The 15,210-nt window shown below is 38.1% G+C and overlaps 2 protein-coding genes, 1 long non-coding RNA gene and 1 other non-coding gene across 5 annotated transcripts; 2 read left to right on the forward strand and 2 right to left on the reverse strand.

Moving 5' to 3' along the window:
* The first annotated feature begins 384 nt into the window (after positions 1-384).
* LOC122088250 (protein kinase PINOID-like) lies at positions 385-3,322 on the forward strand. Its single transcript, XM_042657448.1, has 2 exons — positions 385-1,635; positions 2,347-3,322. Exons 1-2 carry the CDS (start codon positions 1,058-1,060, stop codon positions 3,134-3,136), a joined length of 1,368 nt encoding a protein of 455 aa, XP_042513382.1. The 5' UTR covers positions 385-1,057; the 3' UTR covers positions 3,137-3,322.
* Positions 3,323-4,513: 1,191 nt separating this feature from the next.
* LOC122089612 (salutaridine reductase-like) lies at positions 4,514-5,107 on the forward strand. The gene is made up of 3 exons (XM_042659334.1): positions 4,514-4,753; positions 4,883-4,960; positions 5,063-5,107. Exons 1-3 carry the CDS (start codon positions 4,514-4,516, stop codon positions 5,105-5,107), a joined length of 363 nt encoding a protein of 120 aa, XP_042515268.1.
* Positions 5,108-5,389: 282 nt separating this feature from the next.
* LOC122087905 lies at positions 5,390-14,239 on the reverse strand. 2 transcript variants are annotated; one of them, XR_006142905.1, is made up of 4 exons: positions 13,865-14,239; positions 10,536-10,617; positions 6,263-6,626; positions 5,390-5,853 (listed from the first exon to the last, which is right to left on the reverse strand). It is a non-coding gene; the product is annotated as an uncharacterized LOC122087905 (long non-coding RNA). The 2 variants fall into 2 exon arrangements; XR_006142904.1 differs by lacking the exon at positions 6,263-6,626 and having other exon boundaries at positions 13,865-14,237.
* On the reverse strand, positions 14,033-14,135 carry LOC122090208. The gene has a single exon (XR_006143450.1). It is a non-coding gene; the product is annotated as a U6 spliceosomal RNA (small nuclear RNA).
* Positions 14,240-15,210: the final 971 nt, after the last annotated feature.

The following is a 15,210-nucleotide window of genomic DNA, read 5'->3' on the forward strand; positions in this document are numbered from 1 at the left end:
GAGAAAATTAAAAAACCCTAACTGCCCCTAAAGTTCCCAATATTTACAGAAAAAACTCTGAGTGGCTTCCTTCCCTAAGCTACTGTCATATTATCCAGTCTGTGATATGTCCTATGTGAAAAAAGTTCTGAAGAATCTGAAGCGCTCGTGACACGTGAAAACAGACCACACAGATAAATCTGGCACGTGCACACACCACCAGCCATGGTAGCTGCCACCATCGCACGAACGAAGGACTGTCACGTGTCAAATCTACCCATAGTTTTAACCATGGTTAAGATCACCGGTCCTCTCTCTGGTAAATAATTAAAGGTCGTACACTGAGGACTGAGCGTATAAATACCCTTCTATCGTATTTTATCCAACACAAACGAAACTACGGAAAACGAAAGCTTTGGCTATTTTGTTCTCTCGCAAGTCGCAACTGATTTCGAAAGCGGAGTGAGAGTGATCGAGAGAGAGAGAGAAACAGAGAGACTCGAAACCCTAATTATCTGTTTTGTTGCAGGGGAAAAAGCTGTGATTCCTCAGCCAAATCGGTGTTTGTAATGGAGAAAGCGACTTAGTTTCTCTTTGACGGTTCGTTGTCTGTAAACGGATCTTGGTTGTGTTTTATTGGTGGAGACGGGAATTTCGCTTGGAAGTAACGATTCTTTCCTTGTGTTCGAGAATCGTTATTGTTTTCCTTTGGCTTTTGTTGTGTTTTTTTCTCCTTCGTGTACTGTCGCAATCTTCAGGATTTTTTTGGGGATTGCTTATTCGTATCTGATTCGAGAACGAGCGGAGGAAATGGTTAGAAATGGTGAAATCCTCTGTTTCAAAACATTCTAACGATATTCTTTCTCTGGTTTTCTTGTGTTCGAGTCTTGGAGCTTAGAAGCTTAGAATCGTTTTGATTCTACTAGCTCTGCTTTAATTTCTTTCTTGACTGGTAGTCTCTCGTACTGTGTCGTTGAAAAAAGAGAAAGGCGATGCTTTTTATAATTTCTGTAGGGGTAGTAGCTCTTTTTGATTCTAGATAGCGTAGAAAGTTCTGTTCCTAGTCTTTGTCCCTAAAATGTTCGAGTTTCTCCCAGAGTCAGATTGTGAGAACGGTTTCGAAACTCTTAATTCCAGTCAGAGTTCGATGAGCAGCGAGAGTTGCAGTAGCTTAGGGCGTTTTTCGTTTGATGCTCTTGAAATCCCTTCCAAGACGTCTTCTCAGTCTCCAGAGAATCTCAACTTGAAGCCCCACAGGTCTTCGGATTCTGCTTGGGAAGCCATACGCTTAGCTTCTTCTAGCCGGAAAGACGGCTTGAACTACAGAGATTTCAAGCTTGTTCGTCGTATTGGGAGTGGTGACCTTGGGCACGTTTATCTCTGTCGTCTCAGTAGCTCCTGCACTGGCGAAGGTAGCTGTTTTTACGCCATGAAAGTGGTGGACAAAGAAGCACTGACATTGAAGAAAAAAATTGAGAGGTCTGAGACTGAGAAAAGAATTTTGAAGATGTTGGATCATCCATTCTTGCCGACTCTGTACGCTCAATTTGATGCTTCACATTACTCTTGCGTGGTGATGGAGTACTGTTGCGGTGGTGATTTGCATACTCTGAGACACAGACAGTCCGGAAAATGTTTCTCATTGAACTCTGCAAGGTACGATAATGGAAAAATACTTTTTATCTTTTTCAAAAAAAATTCCCGAAAGTTTTTTTGTATCTTTATATTATTCACGTTAGCACTTGACGTTTCTACAAGAAATGTTATTTTCGTTATATTCTGTTCCTGGTTTCTATGAGTATTGAAAAGATACATTGTCTGCGGCTCCATTTAGTACAAGACTACAGAGATATTATTAAAAGTTCAAAAAAAGCTGCATTCTTTTGCAGTGAAACAACGTCAAACCATTTTTTTTTTTTTTTTTCTTTCCAAAGAAATTGTAGTTCTCTTGGTTCTGTTTTCCCCTGGAACTTTGCTTTTTCTTTGAATGCATTCTGAAAAACCATTTTTCCCGATTAATCTTTACCAGGAATAGAGTTTTATCGTAATAATGGACTTCTGAGTCCTGAATCTTCTGACTGTGTCTGCTTCATGCTCTGATGGTCTCCATTAATGGAAACTACCCTTTTTATTTCTCATTTTTTTTCTGAAATTCTCTATTTTGAAATATTTATTTTCGCAACACTGGAAAATCTCTTTCCTTTGACCATTTTGCTTCTGCTTGGGCGAAGATTTTCTGAGGTTTTCCCGCCGAAAAGTTTTTCTGTGTTCGCAGATATGGGTATACCATGATTTCTTCTTCTTGCTTGGTATGATTACTGAGTCACCTCGGCAGAGTTAAAGAATTTATTCTGGTTCGCTGTCCAGGTTTTACGCGGCGGAAGTTCTTGTAGCCTTGGAGTACCTTCACATGCTGGGAATCGTCTACAGAGATCTAAAGCCCGAGAACGTATTGGTTAGATCGGACGGTCATATTATGCTCTCCGATTTTGACCTCTCCCTCTGTTCTGATGCAATCCCAGCCGTTGAGTTTCCTGACCCTTCTCCTGACCCCACCTCAGTTTCTGACCTTCGGTCAACCGGCAATGCACGTAAAGCTTCCTCACCCGGTTGCTTTCCCAATCGGCTTTTCCGGTCACGGAAGGTACGGACGGTGGCAACCACCCGGCAGTTCGTCGCCGAGCCGGTGACCGCGCGGTCATGCTCATTCGTGGGAACCCACGAGTATATCTCACCGGAAGTTGCCGGTGGTAAATCGCATGGCAATGCTGTGGACTGGTGGGCCCTTGGGATTTTCATCTACGAGCTGATCTACGGTAGAACGCCATTTTCCGGTGGGAACAACGAGGCAACACTGCGAAACATCTTGAAAAATCCCCTGGTTTTTCCGACTGGATCTCCGTCGAGCGCGTCAGAAATGTACGCTCGAGATCTGATCTCAAGGTTGCTGGTCAAAGATCCTGGTCAGAGGCTCGGGTCAAAGAGAGGGGCAGCTGAAGTGAAGACACATCCCTTCTTTAAGGGAGTAAACTTCGCTCTCATACGGTCGTCCACGCCACCGGAAATTCCCGGTCTCCGGCGAGTTAAGGCTACGTCATCTTCGGAATCCTGTAGGTATACGAGGGAATCGACAACGACGGCTTTTGACTTCTTTTGAGGTTCGAATCGAAAGTGACGTGGTATCATCCTCGCCTTGTAAATTCGGGACTTCTTTTACCTAACTGATTATAGGAAGAGGGGGATAGGATTGTCCTATGTTGGGAAGCTTAGATTAGTTTACAAACTTCATATGTAAACTAACCTTTATAAGAAATGAGAAAATGTCTTTCAAGATAGTTTTCAATATGGGATTAAAACTCTTAATATAATGTGAATGAATACGTACTATTGATCTATGGATACGAAGAAATTTTTTTAATCAAAAGTTTGAATTAGTTGGTAGATATATTAGGAAGACTGTATGCTTATTAGTAACCGATATGAGACTAAACTCCCTTTAACATGTTAGCATATGTCTATCCATAAAATTTATCTAATTAGTCACTTAGCAAATCTAGGTGTTCATCAACGAAAATTAGGTTCTTGTATTTTTTTAAATATGCGCTCATTGTTATACATCTTATCAATAATATATTTTTTTTTCTTTAGTATTAAATTAGATTTTAGCCTTTTCATTTTGATGGTGCGATATTAAGGATTTGGTTGTATATATGTAGATGATGATCTAGTCACCTAGTTTATTTAGACATGTGATATGTTCAATTGTCTTTTAAAAATTTATGAACACATTAAACACAACGTTATATATTGTGGTTGTGATATTGGGAGTTAGAGGTATAATCTCATATTAGTTATTCATGACTTTGGATCCAAGTGTTATTTTATGTATCTCACTATATTCAACAATATGACTCTATTAAGTTTGTCTCGAATTTTTGACCTGTTTCGACATATTTTGGTGGTGACCTGAATGAAAAGTTTTTTAAGATCTGTGATGGAAGCAGGGGGTTGGGAAGATATGCCCCCGTGATATGGTTCGACCCGTGACTTTCCAATTCGGCATTTCAATGGGAACATGTACTCTTCAAGGATCACTAGGCCAAAAGCAAGGGTTGAGGGATTTACAACCACATGGACATCCACAAGTGGGTTAGACCATAGTTAGCAATTCGGCCGAATAATTCGCGAATTATTCGGCCGAACCGAATTTTAAAGAATTTTATCAAAAATTCGGACCGAATCCGAATTTAAAATAAAATTCTTTAAAATTCGCGACTTTTTCAAAAATGAATATAATTCGCGAATAATTCGGACCGAATCCGAATTAAACCGAATTATTCGGTCCATTTAAACATTATTTAAAAAAAAAAACCAAAAATAAAAAATAAAAAAATAAAAAAAACAATTTAAAAAATAAAAAAAAACCCCAATAAGATTTTTTGACCGCTTTTTTGACCGAATCCTTAAATTAATCGTCCGAATTATTCCGAATAATTCTCCGTCCGAATAATTCCCGAATCCGAATTTGCTAACTATGGTTGTAACAGGAGCCTCTAAAGGGATTGGACTTGAGATATGTCGACAGTTGGCCTCTAATGGTGTAACAGTGGTGTTGACAGCCAGAGATGAGAAAAAGGGTGTTGAAGCTGTTGAGAAGCTCAAAAGTTCTGGAATGTCTGATATGGTTTTTCATCAACTTGATGTGATCAACCCCGCTAGTATTTATTCCCTGGCTGATTTCATCAAAACCCAGTTTGGAAAGCTTGATATATTGGTATGTTTTTTAACTACCATATCTGTATTTTTTGCATCTACCATTGAGAATTTCATCAAAAGCCAATATGTAGAAATCCTGAAATCTTGATCAAATGGATTGATTGGTTAAGTTAACAACTAATTGCAGGTGAACAACGCAGCAATTGCTGGAGCCACATTAGATAAAGAAGGTTATGAAACCCTGAAGTCAGTGGATGATCAACCTGTAAGTCTTTGCTTTGAGTTAAAACTCTGCCCTGTCAAACATTGCATCTTGACCTTCACTTACATATTCTATAGTTTCTCAGAATATGGATATGTTACTCAGGTGGGGTGGGAATGGAATGTCAGTTCAGGTGGGGTTGAAACATAGTGTCTCAGACAAAATAAGATCCTCCATACCCCTTGTGTTCATTTCCTAAAAGATTGGAATATGCTTGGCCCCAGGGAGTGAATAGTGAGTGAAAGATCTAAACACTCGTATGTAACTTCCATAATCTATATTTATTCAGTTATTGATCATTTCTTACCCAGTTACTCAATTAAGTCCACATGAGAGGGTAATCTGGCAAACCAACCATTGGATATCAAAGAACTTATGTAGATAGGCTGTGTCAAATTTCAGACTCAAGTTAAAATAATGTACTCTTTCATATACATGTTCCTCTTCTATTTCCAGTTGTCTATTTCTTTATCGAAGTTTTACATTCTACAAGAAAACAATCCCCAAAAGTTAAACAAACTCATAAAAATGCTAATCCAATATCTTTAAATAAGGGGTTCAGTGGCTGGTGGTTTTTTTCACAATTTTGAATGCATTTTTGGGTTGAAATTTGATCTTGATATGCGCATGGATGCTTTAATAACATGGCCACCCAAGGTTTCACCTGTGATAATTCACCAACCTGCACTAAGGAAAAAAAAAAATGCCAAACTGCTTTTATTTATTGATGCAGCCGCAAGTTAGGCTAGCAAAATGCAGGGAGTTAGTGAGGCAAACTCCAGAGCTGGCCAAAGAATGTCTGGAAGCAAACTACCATGGTGCCAAAAGAGTGACTGAAGCACTTCTTCCACTTCTTCAGTTGTCTGATTCACCAAGAATTGTCAATGTTTCTTCTACTGCAGGGAAATTACAGGTATGGAGTCAAAATCCTTTATTTGCGCAAAAAACTTAAAGTTGGCATTACACAGAATTTTGTGTAATTTTAGTTAAAGAATTCATTATGGGACTTAATTTTATCAATATTTCATAAATAAAGCAAGCGCCTCTTATCCTTCAATGGACCAATTCCCAAACAAGCAAAATCTAAAGGCTATTTCTTGACAAACATCCTGCTGGGTACTCATTTAGAAATTTCGGGGAGTCAACCTGTCCACAAAATTTCAGTTACATCCAACCTACCATGTGGCATAATATAAGTGCTCGTGTACATGCTTTATATATACATGCCTATGGAGAAAAACTCGACCCAAGTGTTTTTATGTTAGTTTATTTAATTTAGAAGCTTTTCTGAAAAAATATAAGTACCTTTTTTGCAGAATGCCCCTCATGCATTGGCTAAGGAAATGCTAGGCGATGTAAATGGGCTCACAGAAGAGAGAGTGGATGAGGCATTGAACTTGTTTCTAAATGATTTCAAAGATCAAACCCAAGGGTGGCCTGCCTATAATATGTCCAAAGCAGCTTTGAATGCCTACACAAGAATTCTGGCAAAGAAGTTCCCCCAATTCCGCATAAATTGTGTATGCCCTGGTTATGTCAAAACTGAGATTAACTTCAACACTGGCCACTTTACTGTTGGAGAAGGTGCAGCAGGTCCCGTAAAGTTGGCTTTGTTGCCCGATGATGGCCCTTCTGGTCTTTTCTTTTTTCAGAAGGAAGTGTCCACCTTCTGATTAAAAATTATATAAACATCACTCTACTCAGAGAGAACAAAACTGGAACTATATAAACCGGCTGGCTCATAACTCCTCTATGTATTCAATGTATTTGAAATAAAGTAAGCTAGAACCGGTGATAAAACCAACTAGTTTTGACTATATATATATATATATATATATATTTTTTTTTTATTGAAACTAGATTATCTGATTATGTCACTTGCAAGGCTATTTTAAGTTGTGCGTATGTATGGAGATTGTAGTGGGTTCATCCTAATCCATGCCTAAGGTTAAGGTTTCATCAATGTGTACCAAAACTCTTTCATTAAGTAGAAAAATCCCTAGAACTACTGTGTTGTCAATTGGGGAGAGAGAGAGAGAGAGAGAGAGAGAGAGAGAGAGAGAGAGAGAGAGAGAGAGAGAGAGAGAGAGAGAGAGGGAGGGAGGGAGAGAAGTGGGCACACAATGATTCATTGGTTGCAATACTCAAGTGGGAGCATGGTTTTAAGTATCGGTGCGTATCGTGCCGTATCGGTAGGCATCGGCACGATACATACCGATACGCTACGGGGAATTTTGGACCATCTTTTGTGTATCAACGTATCGTACGTATCGTATCATGCCGTACCGTATCGGTACCAATACGTACAATACTCTGCGATACGAACTTTTGAAAATATGAAAATTCCCGAGAGTATCGGTACCATATCGGTACGTATCGAATGTATCGTGCAATATCAAGCCTTATCGTACCGTATCGGTACGATACGGCTACTTAAGTGTGAATGTGCCTTTTGTTGTTTGAAACAAACACTTCAAACTCTCACCAACAGTTTTCTATATTTTTCTTCTTTCTTCCCCTTTGATTCACACACCTTTTTGAAGACTCAAATAGTAGATTGAAAGAAACATTGTGGAAGTGAATGGTTCAAAGAAAGAGAAAAACATAGTCCAAGAAGAACCTTGAAGGCTTGAATTTGAAAGTTGAAACATTTGAATAGTAAGTTCTTAAATCTTTACTCACTTTTTTCAACTTTAACCTTAGAAACATTGTGGAAGTGAATGATTCAAAAATGAGATGTAACCATGAAAACTATTGAACCTTGTGGTAGTGACCCTAGAGGCATATGATCAAGTGCCAACTGAGCTACACCTTCAGATTGCTTATACTTATTTTGTGCCATTAAAAAGGAAAAAAAAATTCCAACATACGATATTTAAGGATGGTGTACATCAAAACTAACGCTCCGTTATTACCAAAAAAGAAAGCAACCCTAGTTACATCCCTTGCCTATGTTGGATATTTAAGGAAGCAAACCTGGATTTGGCTCTTCTTAGCACCCATTGCCCAGATAGCCCAGAGTTAACTGGGTGAGCACCGTGTGGTGAGATGATCCAGTGGTTTGAGAAAGGCACAAAAATCGAGGTGCTGACAAAGGCTTCCAAGAACAAGGTGTTAAGAATCATTGGATCATTGCCTTGCCACATGGTGCTCGTTTAGATAGCCATGGGCAAGACCTAGGCAATGGGCGCTAAGGAGAGGAGCCGGATCCAGCAACCCTAGTTACATCCCTTGCCTAGTTACATTTTTTGGTAATAATGGAGAGTACTAGTCTACATAGGCAAGGGATGTGGTTTCAATCTGTACTGTACTAGGCTACATACTCACTTGTACAAACTTATGGCTGGTCACCCTTTGAGTAGGAAAGACAAAATTGTAAGAAACTCAAACCTCATCATTTTGAACATTTTCAACTCAATATATTTGTCTATCAATACGATACCCTTTACTTAAGTATTTATGCATTCTACATGTTATATATAGCTTTTTTTAATTGTTTTTTTATGCAAAAGTGTATAAAAATGTGTTCTCTATCCATTTATGTGCGTATCTTTACTGTATCTTAGCGTATCTCCGATACGATACGATACCCTCCGATACGTATCTTAATTTTGACCGACCGATACGGCGACCGATACCGATACTTTAATCCTTGAATGGGAGAGACAGAGCATGTAAGAGAAGAATTCATGGAGAGTTATAAGGGTTGTTATTGAGTGTTGGGATTGTTGGGATTTTGATTGTTTTTAAAAGGGTAAATGACACCTAGGGTACCCTACTTCTGGAATTTTATCTTTTGAGCTACCTCATATTTCATACACATGATGTTAGAGGTATGTCACGTTATAATAATGTTCGATTGAAGTTCCTTATTTTTCATAATCTCATTTTTACCCTTGTGTCTTCTTGAATGATGGAAGTGAATGGGGAAAGAGAACAGGGGCGAGAGGGGCTCTCGTTGGATCACCCCATCCACTTGTTTCCCCACCCCCATGGCAAGGAACAGTGGCGGTGGCAGATGCAGCCTTCAAATTCAGCAGCAGCAACAATGTCTGATAAGTTCTTGGCCTAGGAGGGAGAAGATGGTGAGTAGGGTGAGGGAGTACCATCTTCCACGGAGGGTGAGTCAGGGCCTAAGATCAGGCCGAAAGGCATAGTCGATGGACATCAGGTGAATATTCCTGTACTACCCCTTGTTAGTCCCGAGGGACGAAGGAGGGTGAGGAAGTACCAAAGTGCCTCGGCCTGTGGGGTTAGGAGGGTGGCTATGGGTCTGAACCAGGATGAAGAGGATGAAGGTGACGACGACAGCACACTCTCAGCAGCAACAAGGGTGAGGGGTTGCATGGGAATCATAGATGGCGGGTAGCAGGAGGGCGTGATGCTCGCTGCTCAGGGACGATTAGAGATCGCAGAGGGGTGTGGAAGGATCACCTGGGGCAGTGGGAGGAGGCTGTGAGCAGAGGTCGCAGCAGGGGAATTTGAAGCTGCCAGGTGGGTGCTGAAAGAAGGGTTGGGGTTGGTTGCAGAGACCAACCCATCGCATGCTTTTGTCTCACCTTTTCTCCAAGCCTTGGATGTTCACTCATTCATATTCCTACAGAAACTTCCACCATTCTCAACATATAAGCCTTTCGCCATCACTCTCTCTATATATTTCTTCAAACCTCCCTCAAAACCCAATCTTTCCCCCATGTACCACGTTCTCACCAAATCAAAAGGACTTCCAATAGAAAAATATGCAAAACTTTATAATCTAATAAAGAAATCTAATAAAGAACTTGCAGAATGGATCATCCAATATATAGATGTCATCACAGTTTAGGGAAAGGGGAGGAAAGTCAGGATATCTGAGACCCAACAAGTGGAGGATGATGGCAGACTCAATCACGCTTCCACAAGGTGGTTGAAGCCCACCTGCTCGACAATGGCGATGTTTGCCCGGGATTTTTGTTCAAGGCTGTAGTCTTCTAGGTCCACGTGAGTGTTTCTTATTGAAATTAGATAAGGGTTCTTAGCTATAGTAATTTCAAGTTGCATCTGCTCTATGTAAACCCTACATGAGGGTCATTGGACTTCTTTTTATTCAATCAGATATACTCAGGTCTCAATTCATCTTCCATGAGTGTAAAACTCAAAAATACAACATGAGTAGCCCAAAAAATGTACTGTATTATCAAAGGATAAGGAAGCAAAGTATAAGATTGAGCATTTTCTTATTATTATTTTTTTCCCTCTTCTTTTCATTTATGAATAGCAGCTTTATTAATGAAAATGTAGAAAGGAAGCACACACAAAAAAAGGGAGTGGGACAAGTGCAAATAAATAATCAAAAGAAAACAAGAATATAAGATACTAATCAAAAAGCATAGACTGTGCTTCTTGCATCTCCTTGGTGCAATTTATTCACCAAAGAATTGTTAGATCTCAAACCCCCAACAATGAGATACTCCATCAGGTAGAAATGTGTCTAGCTCCCCTAATTAGACTATGTAGCCTTCATGATTCACTAGAACTGGTAAATATCCAATTTGTAGCCAAAGAGGTGAACCAAGCTAACCCAAAAAAGGAGTTTTACCATTATTGAATTTGTGAAGCCTAGGGACACGAGTAGAATAGCAGATCTCATGATGGTGTTGAAAAGCTCTCCCTTGCAATACCTGCCACACTCAGATTGACAAAAGAGCTTCCATCACAATTATGCTCCAAAAATTAAGTAGGAATGACAGAATAAGGATGCCTATAACAGGGACATAATACTAACCTTAGAACATTAAACAACAGGCAAATGATGGGAGTCAGTTCAACTATTCTGTTACATAGATTTGAGAGACAGATTGACAGGTATGCTTCTGATTTTTTTAGATATGTCGATAAATATTCTTAACATTGCAGATTCTCCCAGACTTGAAAATTCTTTTATTTGATGTAGTTTTTTTCAGTCTAGGAGGAAGAAAATTTTGATGTGCTTTATAAGCTTAGAAATAGAATATATTGTCAGATGTTAGTTTATTTAAGAGATTAACTCACTATAACTCATTTCAGAAGACAATTCTTAACCATATTTCTTTCATAAAGAAAAGAAATTCAACAAAGCATTTTCTAAAAGCAACACAGGTTTAAGGTTCTAACTGAAGGGGTGTACTGTGACATGGAAGCTAATTATCATCGAGATCATGCGAGACCTGGTCACATGTACAATTGTCAACATTAGCTTTATGGTTCTCTTAGTCCTACAATTTCATTTTGCAATTAAGTATTGAATATTCTTGAAAATAACCAGTTAAATAAGACTTAAATTAGTGATTTTTTTTTTTTTTTTGGCTAGATGGCAAAATCCTTTAGGATTAAATACAGCCACAATGGCAAATGACTGACCTAAGGGGCAGTTGAGCACTTTTTGTGCGGGCAAAAATAGATCAGTGATTGTTTGTTAGTAGCATACTCTCAGAATATCAATCACCCCATTATTGTGGCCAATTCCAACAATCAAGGAGAGGTGTCCAAAACTGATAGATATTGTTACAGGGTGAGACAGGTTTGTACCTAAGCCTATGATAGGAATTTCCCTGCACTTTATATTAAGAACTTTTTGAGACTACCTGAATAAAATAATTTTGGATGGGTGATCTCCTAGAAGTGAGTCCAGGTCCCCTACAACAAGTAATTAGTGAAAACCAGTGTTATGTTAACCACAACATAGGGAAAGCATATAATGGTGTTTTTATAATTTTGTGGCTAACCGTTTAAGTGGCAACAAAATTCATTCACAACTCCAAGACAATGATTCAAGGTATATATGAAGTACTCTGTGCATTAAATCACAATTCCTTTAAATGAAAACTAGAGAAGGTTTTCCTTCCAAATCACAGCATTGAGACACATAACTGATGGAAGGTAGGCAGACACAATAGCAGACAGTAAACTCAACCATTGTTTATCTTCGTATTTTTGGTTTGTTTCTTCTTTTGAAGCTCATGTATGTGCACTTAAAATCACTATTCCGTTTCCAATAATTGTTTCTCCATATAAAATCAAGACATGCAAATCCACAAAGGATCACTTGTTTTATGAGTTTTTAAGGGTAGCATGGCAGCAATTTCAACAGAACCAAAATATAAAGAACATTGTTTACAAGCAGTTAGATCAGAATCAATAGAACATTACACGAACATATATGGAAATGGACCACATAACTCTTCCTAACCCTCGTGCTTGTAATTCTTCAGTAGAATTATGTCTATTTCAACCAAATCTCCAATGTTTATGATTCAATCTACAATTGTACGATGTTTATTGTTGCAACTCCATGAGAAAGCAAACCTTACATTCACAAGCTCAGAAGTCCTTTAAACACTAACATATTGATAGCACTACCAAATGAAAAAGAGCTTCTGCATTAAAATCCATATCATTACAAAAAAAGAAAGTTAGAGCTAAAAGAGAGGAAGATGAGGATGAGGATGATGATGATAGGAGACGGGAGGTATAAGAGACTTTTTTTTTTAATGATATGGATTAGGAAAGCATATACTATATTTAAACTCTCCTTTCTCAACATCCCCAAACCTTCCCCACCAGGTAGAGGCTGGATTCCATCCCAAGACCTGGCTACAACCAGCCAAGGCCCTTAACATCTGCGCTGATGGAACATTCATCCAATTAGGCCCCAACTGTCTCTTGAAAACCGAAAGAATGAAATAAGAAGAAAGGATTTTCTCACTCATTCAACCCATTGAGGAGAATCATCCATGAACTTGCAAGGGGGATATCTTCAAGGAGCTCAGATTAGTAGATAGGGTAAATCTATTTCTAACCAACTGGATTTCTCATCCTTGTAACTCAATCTACCTTTTCTAAAATTGTTATTATCTATGAGACTCAGCAGGGAAAGAGACATCAAATCAAAATGAAATAATCATCATAATACTTCAAAAAATCAAGGGGGAAGAGGATGGTGCTCAAAAGTCTGCATTTAAATCCGTAAGATTAGACGTTGAAGCACCCAAAAAGGAAAGGAAATGGCACAGATCCTAGGAAAAAATAACCTTCAACCTCAACCACAACCCCTTGCCCTACCCAAAGAAAAGGTTTTTCTTACATCCTGCTTGACCCATTCATGAAAATCATCAGCGAATTCAAAAGCAATATGTTAAAGGAATTCCAATTTCTGGAAAATAACAGAGGCTAGATATTTACAAAGATTAAGTAGAGATTACTCTTTGCATCAGTCAAAAGCCACCATTAGAGAGATCAATGGTCGTTAGAGGTCAGCCTATTGACTACTCAGTCCTAAGAACAATGGCCTTCCTGAAGGTTGATGGGTTAGGGGGTGTCGAAAAAGAGAGTAGATTTGATGGTTGCAGATTGAGACCCAAATGAAGTGGGGCCCTAGAAGTTCATGTTTTCCAACTTTCAAATGTATTAAAAGTTCCATCAATTCCAAGTATCAAACACCACAGAAGGAAATTTTATAAATGCAATTCCGAGTGACAAATTAGCTCTTGGAGGATAAAACCTATACTACAACCACAGGAGTACAGCACAGACTGGAGGAAACAAAGAGAGTAAGCAATACAATTCCAAGTTTCTAGAAATTACCTCGTTGATTGTTTAAAGGTTCTGAAAGAAATACACAGACACAAAATAACGAGAAGATTGTAAACAACATCAGCTATATAGTTCATATTCTAATTGATGAAACCTTTATCCAGGCCTAAATTTTACTGAGCTTTCTTTTTTGGCTAAGTCAAGTCTAATCTTGTGAGAATTTTAATAGACACAAACGGAAACACACAATTATATGAAAGAAAACAAAAATTCTCAACATTTAGAACTCATCATAATCAAAAATCAAACTCATTTATTTTTCCACAGAGCTGAAACGATTCGAAGTTCTGAAAATACCTAAAATCCAGAGAGATTGACCAAAACAGCAACAATAAAGTGGGTTTGAATTTCCTGAAGAGGATGAATGAAAAACCTGAAAACAAATAATCGATCCAGCTCCCAACCCTAAACTTCGAAGGGAGTTGGGAAAATTTTGAAGGTGAAGAAATTGGAAAAAAAAATCAAAAAAATTTAGACCATTTCTCGATTTGTGCGTGTCATCCTTGCGCAGGGGCCATGCTAATCTTCTCTGTATCGTTCCAATTTTATCGGATGTCTCCAAAGAGACGATCACCTCCGGTTGCTCTTAATGGATTAACTAATAAAGATCCCAAGGGATTGCCGGTGTGGGACTATCTTTCTGTTTAGTAATCCCTTGCCTAAGCGTAACAGTAGAATGATAGGTTTTATTTGACACACTTACATGGTATGACTATTTATGCATATGTGTAGACTTGAATCTAATATTATTGAATGAGAAAAAAACTCAAGATCTTTTTATATTTGTCTTATAATGAAGGTTTTCTTGTTTACATTTTTATTGTTTCTAATATTGCATATACATGTTCGACAGAAGCACACAATTTGGGGTCTGAGATCAAGAAATTAATGAGTCATACTATGAAATTATGGGAGAATATTATTGAAACCCACTTGAGAAGATAAACTATTATCTTGGATAACCAATTTGGTTTTATGCTAAGTAGATCTATAATAAAAACTAATTACTTACTCAATAGGCAAATGGAAATATTTAGAGGCTACAAGAGGAATCTTCATATAGTTTTTATTGAACTAAAAAAATCTTATCATAGAGTCTCTAGAGAGTTAGTCTGGCATGTACTTGAGAAGAAAAGGGTGTCGAGTAAATATGTGGATATAATTAAAAATATATATGAGGTCATAGTGACTAGTGTGAGAACTATGAGAGGTCAAGTTAGTGAATTCTTAATTACAATTGGACAACATTAGGGATCAGCTTTAAGTCATTATTTATTTGTATTTATCATGGATGATTTAACTAGGAACATTTAAGACGAGGTCCCTGTGGTGTATACTTTTTTGTTGACGATATTGTTTTGATGGACTAGACAAAAACAAGAATTACTGCTAAGTTGGAGTTATGTAGATCAACCTTAGAATCAATAAGTTTTAAGATAAGTAGATTGAAGACAGAATATATGATGTGTAACTTCAATCATAACGCTATGATGGATCTAATGATGAAAATTGAATCCAACAGAGACTTCAACTCTCTCTCTCTCTCTCTCTCTCTCTCTCTCTCTCCGGTGACCATACTATAGATGTAAATTATCACACCAACTTGTTCCACACTTGCCAGTTTTTTTTTTTTTTTTTTTTTT

This window comes from Macadamia integrifolia, chromosome 9, assembly GCF_013358625.1.
Source record: "Macadamia integrifolia cultivar HAES 741 chromosome 9, SCU_Mint_v3, whole genome shotgun sequence".
Classification (NCBI taxonomy): Eukaryota; Viridiplantae; Streptophyta; class Magnoliopsida; order Proteales; family Proteaceae; genus Macadamia; species Macadamia integrifolia.

What these genes read in the sequence shown, in the direction of transcription:
- LOC122088250 (XM_042657448.1), top strand. Translation starts at nt 1,058, where the DNA reads ATGTTCGAGTTTCTCCCAGAGTCAGATTGTGAGAACGGTTTCGAAACT. An exon ending in TTCTCATTGAACTCTGCAAG is followed by an intron (nt 1,636 to 2,346) that starts GTACGATAATGG and finishes TTCGCTGTCCAG; the next exon opens with GTTTTACGCGGCGGAAGTTC.
- LOC122089612 (XM_042659334.1), top strand. Translation starts at nt 4,514, where the DNA reads ATGGTTGTAACAGGAGCCTCTAAAGGGATTGGACTTGAGATATGTCGA. An exon ending in TTGGAAAGCTTGATATATTG is followed by an intron (nt 4,754 to 4,882) that starts GTATGTTTTTTA and finishes AACTAATTGCAG; the next exon opens with GTGAACAACGCAGCAATTGC. An exon ending in AGTCAGTGGATGATCAACCT is followed by an intron (nt 4,961 to 5,062) that starts GTAAGTCTTTGC and finishes TATGTTACTCAG; the next exon opens with GTGGGGTGGGAATGGAATGT.